The sequence below is a fragment of the Grampus griseus genome, assembly GCF_964374135.1.
Source record: "Grampus griseus genome assembly, chromosome: 6".
In the NCBI taxonomy this organism is placed as follows: Eukaryota; Metazoa; Chordata; class Mammalia; order Artiodactyla; family Delphinidae; genus Grampus; species Grampus griseus.
Genome location: NC_139000.1, coordinates 4,842,917 through 4,855,926, shown reverse-complemented (window position 1 = coordinate 4,855,926; position 13,010 = coordinate 4,842,917). Strand labels below are relative to the sequence as shown.

General features: G+C 60.9%; 1 protein-coding gene across 12 annotated transcripts in view; it reads right to left on the bottom strand.

Annotated features, from left to right (window-relative positions):
• RAPGEF1 (Rap guanine nucleotide exchange factor 1) overlaps positions 1 to 13,010 on the bottom strand; it is a gene marked incomplete at its 5' end in the record, with an annotated part of 140,750 nt that continues 127,740 nt past the window's right edge. For all 12 annotated transcript variants that reach the window (XM_082655755.1, XM_082655757.1, XM_082655753.1 and 9 more), the window contains 10 exons: positions 1 to 2,547; positions 2,966 to 3,094; positions 4,202 to 4,299; positions 5,494 to 5,595; positions 5,686 to 5,764; positions 7,172 to 7,266; positions 7,405 to 7,489; positions 8,276 to 8,461; positions 9,338 to 9,430; positions 11,314 to 11,398. In XM_082655755.1, the coding sequence (XP_082511881.1) occupies positions 2,397 to 2,547; positions 2,966 to 3,094; positions 4,202 to 4,299; positions 5,494 to 5,595; positions 5,686 to 5,764; positions 7,172 to 7,266; positions 7,405 to 7,489; positions 8,276 to 8,461; positions 9,338 to 9,430; positions 11,314 to 11,398 (1,103 nt within the window). In that variant the 3' untranslated portion in view covers positions 1 to 2,396. The remainder of the gene's footprint in view (positions 2,548 to 2,965; positions 3,095 to 4,201; positions 4,300 to 5,493; positions 5,596 to 5,685; positions 5,765 to 7,171; positions 7,267 to 7,404; positions 7,490 to 8,275; positions 8,462 to 9,337; positions 9,431 to 11,313; positions 11,399 to 13,010) is intronic.

Here is a 13,010-nt window from a genome sequence, read left to right as displayed (position 1 = left end):
CACAGGTGGCCGCGGCTTTCATCTGTGTTTATTTTCCTTTCATATAAAAGTTACAGGTTTGAAATGTCTGCAGGAAGATGCCACCATCAGCCAGGTTAGTTGGGGATATATTACAATGTAACAACACTGGGGAGGCGCGGGGCCGTGGGAGGGAGGCGCTGCTCAGAATCGGGCTTTAATTCAGCCCTGGCGCGTGCCTGCCCTTGCCCTGATCCACCCACACCTGCAGGTGAGAACTGCCTCTGCAGAGAACAAATCCTCCCGAGGGTGTCTTTGTTGTAAAGACAGATTCGTACAGCTGATCTGGCCCCTGAGACAGACAAACCACAGCCAGGCTGGCAACTCCCAGAGCCAGAATGTGTCTCCATGAGGTCAAGGTAGGGAAGCCTGTCAGCCAATAAGTTAAAACACACATTGCACCTGCTGCCCTCATGCAGGGTCACCTGGCCACGCCGGCCCCTTGTCCACCTGCGCTGCCTGCCCAGTGCCTCGGCTCAGAGCCAGGGCTCCCGGCAAGGAGGGGAGGTGTGGGTGTAGGGTCTGTTCTGAATTGAGGGACGGTGAAGCCCCCGAGCCCCGTCCAGCTCGCGGCTGGGACGCTGAGCCTGAAGCGGAAGCGCGGCGTCGACAGTTGCCCGCCTATGGAGGGAGGCCCCAGGGAACCGCAGTCCACACAGCCCATGGGCCCTGAGCACACAGCAGCTGCGCAAAGCAGCAGCAGAGCAGGGCCAGGCCAGGAGGAAGACGGGAAGGAGGGAAAGACTGAAATGAGAGGACTTACTTAAAAAAGCGGGAACAAACTAAAACCCAACCCCACACACAATATTGTTCATAACCAGCGACTCTATACACACACTCTTTAAATAATAAAGTGACGCGTTCCGCCCGCTGCCGCAGGATCGCTGCCTGAGGGGTCGTAACTGACATTTCACAGATTCCTCCCCTCTGTGCACAGGACAGACAGCTTCTTGATAAAAGCTGTTCAAAGGCCCATGGAGGACTCAAAGTGACGGGGCTGTTCCTTTAAACAAACAGTTACAGATGGTGCTTTCTACTTCTGTTTAAGCCCGGGCTGAGCCTGGTGTTCGCCTGCCCGAGTCCCAAACCCAGGAGGAGTGAGCTCTCAATTATGTAAAACGAACAAAACAGGAGGCGGGCGGCCTGGGGGCAGCCTGCCCGCAGGCCCACGTCGGGCTGGCACGGAGGCCAGGGGGTGTGGAGAGCCCCTGCAGACCTCCCCTCAGCTCGTCCACCTCAGCAGCGGGGCTGGCTCTGGAGAGCGAGGCTGGAAAGAGCACCTGCTTCTGAAGCCGCTGCGCCTCACTGCCGGCCAGCAGGTGAGCCATGGCCGTCAACCCCAGGGGGCGCCTCTGCGCCAGGCCCCTGCCTCTCAGGGACACCCTGTCCTTCCCACGGGAGAGCCGGTCAGGCTGGCAGAAGGTCTGATGAGCAAAGAGGGGCCCCTTTGGGCCCACCAGGCTCAGCGCCAGGGAGGAGGGGAGCCCGCAGGGCGGGACGGATAGGAGGAGTTTAAGGCACACGGCAAGCGACAGAGGAGGGGGCTGCCGGCCCTCCCCCCAACAGAAATGCCCCTCCCCTCTCTCTGGGTTAACTCACCAAGAGCTACTGGCCCCAACTCAGATAAAGTGTGTTTCTTGGATGGTCAAGTCCTTCCTTTCCAGCTGCTGCTGCCCAGCTCCCACGGTGCCAAGAGGATGGGGAGGGCCGGTGGGACGGGGCGGAGGAAGTGAAGGGGCGAAAACACGATGGCCACGGCTGCTGCTCGTGACCCAGCAAGGGCGGGCCAGGACCGCGACGGGAGCACCAGCCCCAGGGCTGCTGAAAGGCCACCTGCCGTCCCTTCTGGGCCAGGTGAGACGTTCACACCATCCTCCACTTAAAAAGTAGGACATGGAAAGTGAAAGGAGTCTTTCCCGGGTCTCCTCTACTTTCTGCCCACCCAACTGAAGGCTACGGGGAGAGCAGCCCCCGCCCCGAGGGTCCTTGGGCCTCTACTCATCTGTCATTTCAGGAGATTCAGAAGACTCCCACCATTCCCGGGTTGCTGCTGAAGTCCCTGTGCTGCTCCCAGGCTTGGGGGGAGGGGGAGAGAGGGAGAGCAGAAGACAGAGCAAAAGCAGAAACCCCAACCCCCAGTTCACAAATCAGCAGTGAGACCGCCCGCTGGCCCCCCCGGGCCGGGGGTCTGCTCCTGCGGGGGAGGGGCAGGAAGCTGCTGCGGCTCCGGACGCCTGCCCGGCACAGCAGCGGCCTGGATGGGCCCGGTGGCTCTGAGGCCAGGACACGCGCCGCCGCCACGTAACAGGTCCAAAGTCCCTTCCGGCCTCGGAGCGGCGCTCTGAGCCTCGCGTTCTCCTCGCTTGCGGCACCCGCTCCTAGGTCTTCTCTTCCCGGTCTGTTTTCCTCCGTGTTATGTTCCTGGGTTTGATTTTCAGAGAGAGTTCCCATAGCGCCTCCTCCGCCAGGTGGTCACTGAAGTCGTTGAAGAAGCTTATGATGTCATCGTTTCTCCGGATGTCATAATGCCTGGTGGAGGGAGGAGGGTGGCCGGTGAGAGCCAGTGTGGGCCAAACAGCCCCAAGACCCCTGGGAGGTGCCACGTGTGCCGCCTCAGCAGACTCACGGGGCAGGGGCGTCCACGTGTGACGCTGGCGCTCAGAGCGTGAGCTGCACCCCAGAGCTGTGCTCTGCTCTGTGCAAGGGCTCCCGGAGCAGCACCCTGTAGCCAGGCTCCCCTCTGCAGGAGGTCCCAGGGAGACCCCACTGCCCCGGAGTCAGGAGGGCCAGGGCTCGCCAGCCTCCCCCCACGGGATCGCGCAGGACAAGCTGGCGGCCAGCTCTGGGTGCAGGCCCTGTGCCACACTGGAAGGAGCAGCTGTTGGATCCCCGTGGGCCTCTGCGCAGTGCGCCCTGCCGCCCGGTCCCTCAGGGCGGCAGCACTCACGCCTGCTGGAAGCACCGCATGCTGTCCAGGATGTTGAACTGTTGCCACCGTTTGGAAAAATTCACCTTCCCGTCAATGTAGTCCGGGTTTCCCAGGTGAACGAAGGTGAGGTCCTGCAGGATGAGCCCCCTGGGAGGACGGAGAAGCAGGTTAGACTCTGGAGGGTGGCCTGGCAGGTAATCGGTTGCTGGGCGAGCCGGAGCCCGAGCCGCTGCCAAACCCGCAGGCGCGTCTGCGGGGAGGGGCGGCGCGAATTCGACTCAGGTTCTGGTCTCCGGAAAGCGGGCTCAGGCCCACCTGCTACGGAGCCTCTTCAACAGCCGTCCCAGCCCAGCAGAGCGGTACAGGTAACAGATGAGCAGGAAAGAATGACGCCACCCCGAACTTGAGTGGCGGGGTGGGGGTCACATGCTGTCATCAAACAGGGTGCGCAGCCCCGCGGTGAGTGGGGGCGGTTCTTGCACAGGGATAGCCCAGCCCGAGGGGCATGGCCACGCCCACCCCAGCAGCCCGGCTGGGGAGGGCTGTCGCGCTCGGCCAGAGCAGGAAGGCTAGGGATCACGGCAGGGCCGGTGGCTGCAAGATGTACACTTCGGAGCGTGGAGGCCAGGGGCATGCCGCCGCACACTCAGCCTGGGACAGCGCTGAGTCTCCTGTCCCTCTTGGAGATTCCCACCGTCCACTAGCATATTAAGGGGTCCGGTGAGTCCCGCACAAAGAAAACTGTTTAGCTTCAATGTTTTCTGCTATTTCCCAAGCTTACGTGACGTGGGATTCTTTTTGGTGAATACCTATTTAGCCCGTGGCCCACACTTGGGGAAACGCTCCCTGAGCTGCCTCACGCCAAGTACTCTCAGGGTTCCTGGGGTGACAGGAGGGCCCTCCGGTGGCTGTGATGTGCAGCTAAGCTTGGGGACAGCTGGACTATAGCACGCTGCTGCTGGTGGGGGAAGAGAGATGCTACACGGCTGTCCACACGTGCGCCTAAACAAGCCCACTGGCAGATGAGGGAAGAGAGGAGGCGTGGGAGGACCGGGCAGTGGGGGAGACTGAACCATTTTCCCTGGGCCCCTCTTTCATCTAAGTTGTTTAACAAGGAGCACGTTTTACTTTTAAAGTTCAAACAAGCACAAACGTCTGGGTTGGAAGCCTTTAAGCGAGAGCTTCTCTATGGGGGCCCACTGTATCTTCCCCAGAGCACACGAGGGGCAAACCCAGTTGGGAGGCTGTACTCACAGGTATGGGATGCACGGCGGCTCCACCTCCGAGAGGGCGGCCCGGTAGGCGCGGAAGGAGGATGAGCTGTCAATCAGCGTGCAGTACTCCGCCAGGCCCTGGCAGGAGGGACGCGCGCAGTCCGTGAGCACGGTGCCAACGCTGGGGCACCGAGCCCCGGCCCCTCCCCCCACCAACCCAGAGCCAGACCCCGCCCTGCCCCAGCCACAGGCAGGCCTTCCGTGGTGCTGACAAAGAACCGCGTCTCTGAGCAGCCAGCGCCCCGTGTGGTGGATCTCAGGCTGGGCTCCTGCTTGGCTGTGCTCAGCGCTGCAGCCCGCCTGAACCTCAAAAGCACACACCGGACCATGTCGCTCCTGGCCCCGAGCCTGCCTTCATGCCTCACCGCGCTCAAGGCAGAGTCCACGAGGGATGGCGGGCGAGCTCGCTGCTCCTGCACGCAGCGTGGGTGGGGTGTTGCCTGTCCTGCCCCTTCGCCTGTTGTGTGCCTCTCACCTTGATGTGTCACCTCTTCCAGGAAGCCTTCCCTGCCTCCTCAGGGCCTGTTATGTGTTCCTGGAACAGCTGGTGTGAATGTTCCATTTCTCCATACACCACTGTCTCGTAACTGTCCCTTTATGTTGCCCCACGAGACGACCCCCCAGGTAGCCCTGGCGACACTCAACCCTGTGGGCTTTGTCTCTCTTCCAGGAACAGCACCCACACAAAGATAAGGGTCCAGTTCCTTGCCAGGCCCCCCAAGACCCCTGTGATGCAGAGCCATTCTCCCCAGTGATGTGGCCACACTGGCCTCTGTCCCCTCTGATGGGGAATTCCCCTCCCTTCCCAGGACGCTCCTATTCGGGTCATGGTGTGATCGACACCTCCTTAGGGGGCCTCCCTGACCCCCAGGCTGGCCCAGACGCCTCGTTCACATGCTTGCTCAGCACCCCATCCCCATCCTTCTCCCTGTAGTACCTGCCCTGAGGAGCTCCACCTAATAACGGGTCTAGCCTGTTCACAGTACATCCCAATGCCTAGTGCGGCCCGCACCCAAAGGAGCCCCTCTAGAAGCCCGGGTCGAGGGCAGGAAGCAGAAGGTGAAGCTGGGACCCAGGCACGGTTCTGCGGTACAGGCAGCAGGATGTGACGTGATGTGACAACCCCGGCACTCACTAACACCAAGCCCCGCAGGGCCCAGTGACTGGAGATTAGAGACAGGAAACTAGGGCAGGGCGGGGCAGAGCTCGTCCCACCACAGCCGGGCCTCGCGTCCCACAGCTGCCCTCCCGGCTGCCCTCCCAGCCGCCCACCTCTGAGGTCTGCTTCTGCCACTCCAGCCTGCGGATAGGGGCTGAGTCCAGCGCTGAGAGGATGGCCAGGTAGGAGTTGAAGTTGTTCAGCTTCCGTAAGTGCTGCAGAGAGAGGGTGGGGGCAGGGATGGGCGGGCGGGCAGGCAGGCAGGGGCAGCTGTGGCGGGCTCTGGGGAGGGTGCCCACAGTTACCTTCATGATCTTGATGAACTTCAAGAGCAGCCGTTCCCTGTCTTGGGCCTTTTCCTGTAACATGATGATTGACCGAACCCTGCACGGACCAAGGGGAGAAAGAGACAGTTGAGCTGACCTGTCTCTCTTCAGGCCTCTGGTGGCAATGGGACGGGGGCACCTGTACCAGCTGGCCAGGAGCCCGTGCCTAGGGAGGCACCAGGTGTACCCCCGTCTCTGCTCTGAAGGAGCTCATGGCACCCCAGGGATAGGTAAGAGGCTACAGAGAGATCCAGTGACTGGGACCTCTGACTGTGCGGATGGACGGTCTCCCGGTGAGCGCTGACCGTGAGCACCACGGCGGCTGGAAACGCTCAGCGAGTGTGGCCTCAGGATTGGCTCGGAGACGAGTAGGCGTGTGGGCTAAGAGGCCACCTTGCTGGCCACGAGGGAGGGCACCTCTCAGAAACTTCGCAGCAACCAAAGCCAAAGGCCAGCCTCGCACAAGGACCTCACGGTGGCCTCGACAGCCTGTGCTTTCACAGGGGCCACCGCCCGTCGCCCAGAGAACGTGCCCCTCTTCTGACCCATTAAAGGGCACCGGCACCGAGTCCACCTTGAGCACCGGGTCTCTGAAGGGGCTCCACCCACATCTCCTCCTAGGCAGGCCCCAGGGGGTGTGTCTGGAGCCCCCAGCGCCCAGCAAGGGGCGGGGCTGGAGGCCATGCTCAGGGCTGCACGGCTTGTCTGCCCTGGAAACCACCTCGTCCTCTGCTGGGCTGCTACGCTAAGCATGTGCTGCTGACGAGTGAAACGCTTCCTGTGGTGCAGAGAGAAGCAGGGCAAGTGGGAGAGGACCCAACTCTCCAAAGAGCAATCCTTAGAGCACTTACAAATCAGACGTTTCCCTGGTGGTGGGGACGGATTGTGTGTGTGTCCGGGGGTCAGTATGAGACTGCTACTGGCTGCCACACCCAACCATCCCCTACTGAGGCCGAGAGGCTGTGGACACCCTTGAGTCGCGTCTTTAAGAGTCAACCGTTCTGCTGTATGTTACAACATAAACGCACTTCACTTTGCTTTAAGAATTGAAGGCTAAATAAAAGTATTAATACAGCCACTCCTTTGCTCTACCTCTCTTTCAGGCAGAGTCAGTGTGAGGACCAGTCCTGAGGCCACCTGGCAGTGGGAAGACTGGCACGACCAGTGCAGGGTGGCAAGTTTAACACCCGCTCCTCTGCCGCCATTGATAGCAGACATTACTAATAAATCCTGGCTGAGTCCTCAACCCGCCCCCCCGCCCCAGGTGGCCCCTTCCAACGTGCAAGACACGCCCTGTCCTGTCCCTGCCCTTGTCCTGTCTCTGGTTCACAACGAATGCCCACAGGGCCCCAGAAGGAGCTGGGAGGAATGAAAGGGCACCCCTTTGTCCTTGCCATGGGCGCTCTCTGCGAAGGACACACAAGGCACCCATCCAGAAGTGCTCTGCACTGAGGCCCCTTCTTACCAGTAGGACATGTTGTTGAAGTGCTCCGTGAACTGGGTCAAGTTGGGGCTCTTCTCCTCGTTCTGCTCTTTTGCCCAAAGCAAAACCTCAGGAATCTGAAAAAGCAGGTAGACTGGATAGAGCCTGGGCCCGCTGGCTCTGCTGTGACGCAGTGGCTTCTCTCACTCGGGGACAAGCAGCTGCACTCACCAGGGCCGGGCACAGCCCTCCCCCAGCCCCACGCGTGGCCATACCTCTATCTTATAAAAGAGCTCGGCATCCAGCAGTGTCAGCTGCTCAGCTATCTCATGGCTGTGAAAGTCATGCAAGGTCCCGGGCCTGGAAGACAGAGGCACGAGATGAGTGGTCAGTGGATGGGATGGTGGGGGCTGGGTGGGGGCTGCACTTCAGGCCTCAGAGCTGAGGGAACACGACTTGCTTCACCGCAGCACGGAGGCCACGCAGCGGGTCGGGGGCGGGTCAGGACCGGACTGCACTCGTCTCCCTGGGACCACGGGGCCTGCCTTCCCCCCTGCCTCCGCCCGGCAGGCTCGGTGGCTCCACTTGCAAGCCCGCGAGCTCAGCTCCTGAGAACGCACAGCCCAACCCCCCTTCAGGGCCCAGTGGGAACAAAGATGGTGCCATGTGAATGGAGCTGAGACACCAACAAAGAGGTGATAAATCAACAAACCTCCAGTGGCCCCGGGAGAGGGCCAGTGGAGCCTCTACACAGGTTCTCAGGAACCGTCAGGATGGCACAGGGGGTGGCAAGAATTAAGTTGCCACGTTAGTGCCGGGAAGAGAATTAAGTGCTGACCACAGCCTGAAAGGCATTCCTGTCCCCTGTCCTGGTAAGCCCCTACACGCCCTGCTGCCCCACTTCCTACTAAAACAGTGATCAGTCATACAACGTAACCCTGGAGAAGAGGCCTAGCCCCGGGGGAACCCCTGGGCTGTCCCTGAGGCACCTCGTCGCAGGGCCTGGGCAGAACCGGGAGGTGAGGTTGTGAGGCGGGGGGCGGGGAGGGGGGCACTGAAGGAAGTGGAATGGAGAGACGGCTGCCGGTACGGCTCTCGCCAGAGGCAGGGCCCGGAGAAGCCCAGGATGGACGGCGGGTGGCGCACCTGGCTGCTACGCCCCTGGCCGCCAGGGGCTGGTCGGAGTTGGCACACCTGAGCAGCTTCTTCTGGTCCACCTTGTCCAGGATGTTCTTCCGGAGCACACGGGCCAGACTGAGCTCCCCGTTGCACACCAGGCGAAAGACCAGCTCCATCAGCAGCTTCAAGATCTCTTCCGTCAACTCCACTAGGCTAAAGGGCCAAGGGCCATGCGGTGAGGGGCAGGGATGCGAGCATAAGAAGAGGGCTGGTGCCACGGGGTCTAGAAGCCCCTCAAGACACCTGAGACACCCACCAGCAGAGCTGGGAAACCTCTCGTGGGAAGAGAGCCAGAGAAGGTCTTGGGATGGCTGTCTGCATCCTAGAGTGCCGGGAGTGGTCCCATTGCCATTCTCTCAGCAAATGGTCACTGGCACTGGATAAGCACGAGGGACCGCGCTGCGGCCTGGGCTATGGAGACAAATCCTGCCCCAGGGGAGCTCCTGATCCCACGGGGGTGATGAATCACCATGAGGTCTGGGCTCCACAGACAGCCCCAGGACGCCCCTGCACAGTATTCTCCACACACGGTGTTTCACAGCCCCACCCCGTAATCACGAAGGCCACCGCCCAGCAGAAGGTAAACACCTTGAGGGCGGGGCCTGGGTGGCTTCCTTACCAAGGGCTCTCTAGACCTAGGAAAGGGACCTTGTGCTTTGTGTTTGTTCAATGACTGGAAATGGCAAATGCCACTCAGGGGACCGTGGAAAGATGAGGAGGGCAGCCAAGGTCTAAGCCACGTGCCAGAGGGATGGCCCCCACAAGGAAATCAGGGCTGGGCCGGGCCGGGCCAGGGCGGGTCTGAGGGGACAAGCCATTCTCCCCAGGGGTTGTGTTAAAGCGCGCAGGAGTGAGCCCTGTCCAGGGCCTTGGGCAGGGCTCTGTGGGCACAGAGCCCAGGAGATGCAGGTGAAATATGACGGGAGGCACAGATCTCTACGGGGAAGCCTGTACCCCGGCGGGGACCCCAAGATGCCCGCGGCCTGCTGGGCCCCTCCACCCTCCATCCCCCGGGGCGGAAGGACTCACCAGAGCTCGTCCACCACCCGTACCAGCACGAAGAACGTGTTCTTGCTGACGCGCTTCTTGAATGTGTCGGCAAAAGGAGAGAACTTCTCGTACGTGGGCGCAGGTTAAAGAAACAACCACCCTCACGGGTAGGGACGGGGAAGTGCGCGGGAGGGCCGCCCTCCCCCAGACCCCCTTCCCTGAGCGAACCCTGGGAACGAGGGCACGGGGAGGGCAGAGGACCTGTGCGAGGTGGCAGAACTGCAAAGTGAGGTTCAGCCCAGACCTCTCTGACCCCGTTCTCGACCACCAACCTCTCCTGCCTGCAGAACCTCCTCCCTGCACTCCCAGGCCTGCCTCTCTGCTGGGATCAACCCAAAGTTCCTGTGACCACTGAAACGCTGAAGGCTGCATCGCTGAGCTCAGTCAGAGAAAGGTGGTCAGAAAGCACTTGCCCTAAAATCCCCGGGTCCCTGGGGAAGGTGCACAGCCCCCCCAGAGGGGTCTCCCTCCGCTCCCGTCACGAGTTCCCATCACCCTTCCACAGCATCAGAGGCTGCCTGCGCATCTGCCCTTCAAACACCTGGCTACTTCCTCCCTGAGGCCGTGGCTGCCCTCGTGTTCATCAAGTCTCCAGACACTTCTATGGCTCCATACCGCCTGCTCTCAGGAAGGAGCCATACACCAGGGACAGCGCCGAGGGCCGGCAGCACACAGGACCCACCAGCCAGCTGCGCCCAGGATCTCGATGCTGCAACACGTCCGTTAACATGCCTGAAGCGCCAAGCAGGGCAGATGCTGAGACGCCGAGTCAGAGAGGCCTGGGGGGCACTCTCCCTCCAAGCTGCCATGCGCGTCACTTAACCTCGCTGAACTTCAGTTTCCTTAATTACACGGTAGGAAATAACATCATGGCGCCACATGACAAATGGTAGTGATGTGTGTAGGAAATGGTATAGCGGAGACATTACCCATGCAATCGCTCAGCATCATAACCGACACCAGGCCGTTCTCAACAAGTGTGAGTTACTATCATTCGCTGAGCCAGAGGCCTGTGAGGCACTGAAGGTGTGAGGCGGGAGGGAACGAAGTCTCTGCACGTGGGGGCCGTCCAGTTCTGAGGGACCAGGGCCCCGAGGGGGGGGCACGGGAGAGAGGAGGACAGGAGGCAGAGGAGGCGCAGGCACACGGGAGGGAGTGGGAGAGCGTGGGAGAGCTGGGAGGGCTCAGGACTTCTGCCCCAAGGGACAGCGGCTGTCCAGCAGATGGCAGTCATGGGCTGTGACGAGGGAGGACACTGAGGGGCGGGGACCCTGGGCTGCAACAGTAGCTCCTTAGCCTTGGCAGGATGGGCAGGTTTGGACCCGAGAAAGAGGCAATGAAAGTGCATCCCTCCAGGCCTCGGGAATCTTCCTTGGCCACTACTGTGGGGAGTCGTATCTGAAAGGGTGAGCCCGTTGGGTAGATGTGGTCGAGGGGCAGGAGGCGACTGTGCTCCACTGCTGGGTCTGCCATCTGGGGGAGTGGCCGTGCCTGCCCCTGAGGTGGTTCTCTGGAGTCCTGATTCCCTCAAACCCTGCACACTTCGTACCCATCACCCCTAATGCCCTGGGGCTCAGCTCCGCAAAGCCGCAGGTGCCAGTGACCTGGGTCTCCGCAGGGGCCCGCACACTCCCACCCTCTCAGTGTGTGCCAGTTCTTTCTGATTCTTTCTCAGAATCACCCAGTGATCACAACTGCCATTAGGCAGCACCCTATGTTCCAGGCACTTCATATAACATCACTCAGCCCTTTTACAGACGAGGAGTGAGGCTCAAAGAAGCCTTGCCTGAGGTCCCAAAGCTGGGCCATGGCAGAGCTGGGCTGAGGGCCTCCATCACTCCTGCCCGCAGCTCCGTGCGCGAGGGCTGTGTGGGCACGAAGGCCCCTCTCCCGGCTCCAGGGGGCTCTGTGCAGTGAGAGGTGTGGCGCCAGGGCTGAGGCACAGGCAAGGATATCTGTACTGCAGCTTCTTGATGAGCTCCTCAGGGGTGATGAAGGTCCTGTAGGTGGTCAAGAAGGCCTCGCAGTACAACACCAGATCTGGAGGGAAGAGCAGTTGATTAGTGAGGCCTGCCACTGGCGCAGGGCACAGACAGGCAGCACACCTGCTGCAAGTACATGCCACCTCTGATTACACAGAGAGCTTCTTGTTTGCGTGAAGACAATGATGCAGAGAGTCTTAATCATCATGGGCACAGAGAATACAATTCAAACTCATCATCAGGACTCTGAAGCGAGTCACAGGTAACACTTTAGGTGGCAGAAGCCCAGGAACAAAAGCCTTGGGAATCTCCACATGGCGAGAGACCTAAGCGAAGGCTGAAGGGGCTCAGCCTCACGCCGCTGGACCCTCAGGTGTGCGGGCTCTGGTGTCAGGGGAGGGCAAGGCCCACTGGGAGGAGGCCAGCCTGGAAGTCAAGTGGGATTAGGGCTGGCAGCTCCCACCCAACGCCTCTCCTTCCCTTTGCAGGGGCTGGTTCTAGCCAGGGATCCCCAACCTTTCCACATTCACAACAGACCCCTGTTTATTTATGGCTATGACACACCCTCCCAACCACGCAGTCTCCGACACTAAGGAAAAAAGGGGGGGCATGTTTTAAATGCAGGTCCCTCCTGGAGACAAATGACCTGGCCAGGCTTGTGAACTTCAGAGTTATTCTGTGCTGGAGCTGAGGTTCGAGTCCTGATTTGGCTCCAAAGTCTGTGGCCCTCACCGTGAAGCTGCGCACATGCACACACATTACTTAAGTGTTCTTTTCTGGACACAGACCACCTTCCCCTGTCTTCTCTCATTCCTCCCACGACTCATCGGGTGGAGGAACCTCAAGGACCCCACTTCTCCGGCTGGGCAGCCCCGCCCTGCAGAGCCCGGCTCCTGTCCCCCGCCCCTGCTGCTCAAACCCTGGACAACGAGAGGAGAAGAAACACCTGCGCGTGCACCTGGGGTGTGCTTGGGTGATCTGGCTGGCGGTGCGGTGCCGTGAGGGAAGCTTACGGACTGGAGGTGCAGCAGGGGGCCAGTGGTGCTGGGCTCAGGCTCCTTCCTGGACCCCAAGCCCACCTAGCTCACTGTCAAATTTGGGCTTCTGTTCAAAGAGGGGCAAGGAAGCAGAGATGGGTCCAGGGGAGGGCAAGGCCCACTGGAAGAAGGGGTCCAAGGCTGCACCCCCTGAGCCATGGGGTCTCCCAGCCACTGGTGTGGTCTCTGGTCTGCAGGAAGCCACCTGCCCAAGGAGCTTGCTGTGTGGCCCAGGGCCTCTGCCTCAACCGCCCATCCCAGGGACAAATGATTGCAGCCTCAACATCTTTCCACTGATAAAACCGAGCGCAAGCCCCAGCGGGCAGCAGAGCCTCCTCTCCCAGGCATGGTCGGCACCGACTGGAAGGTCCTCGGGTTGCCCTGCCTGCAGGGCTCCCTCTGGCCTGGGCCGCAGCCGGCTGCACCTGGCAGGTCAGCAGTTTACTGCTCAGGGCTGAGGACTGGGGCCAGCTCCCACTTCAGCCTTTCACTACTGGACAAAAATGAGAGCTGTTTCTCATGCCAGGCTGAGGCTGGAGCTCTGACCTGTCCGGCACGGAGGAGGGTTTACTGAAGAAGGCAGAGCACGGGCTGTTCCTGGGGATGTAAACAGATACTCCCCGAGCACTTCTT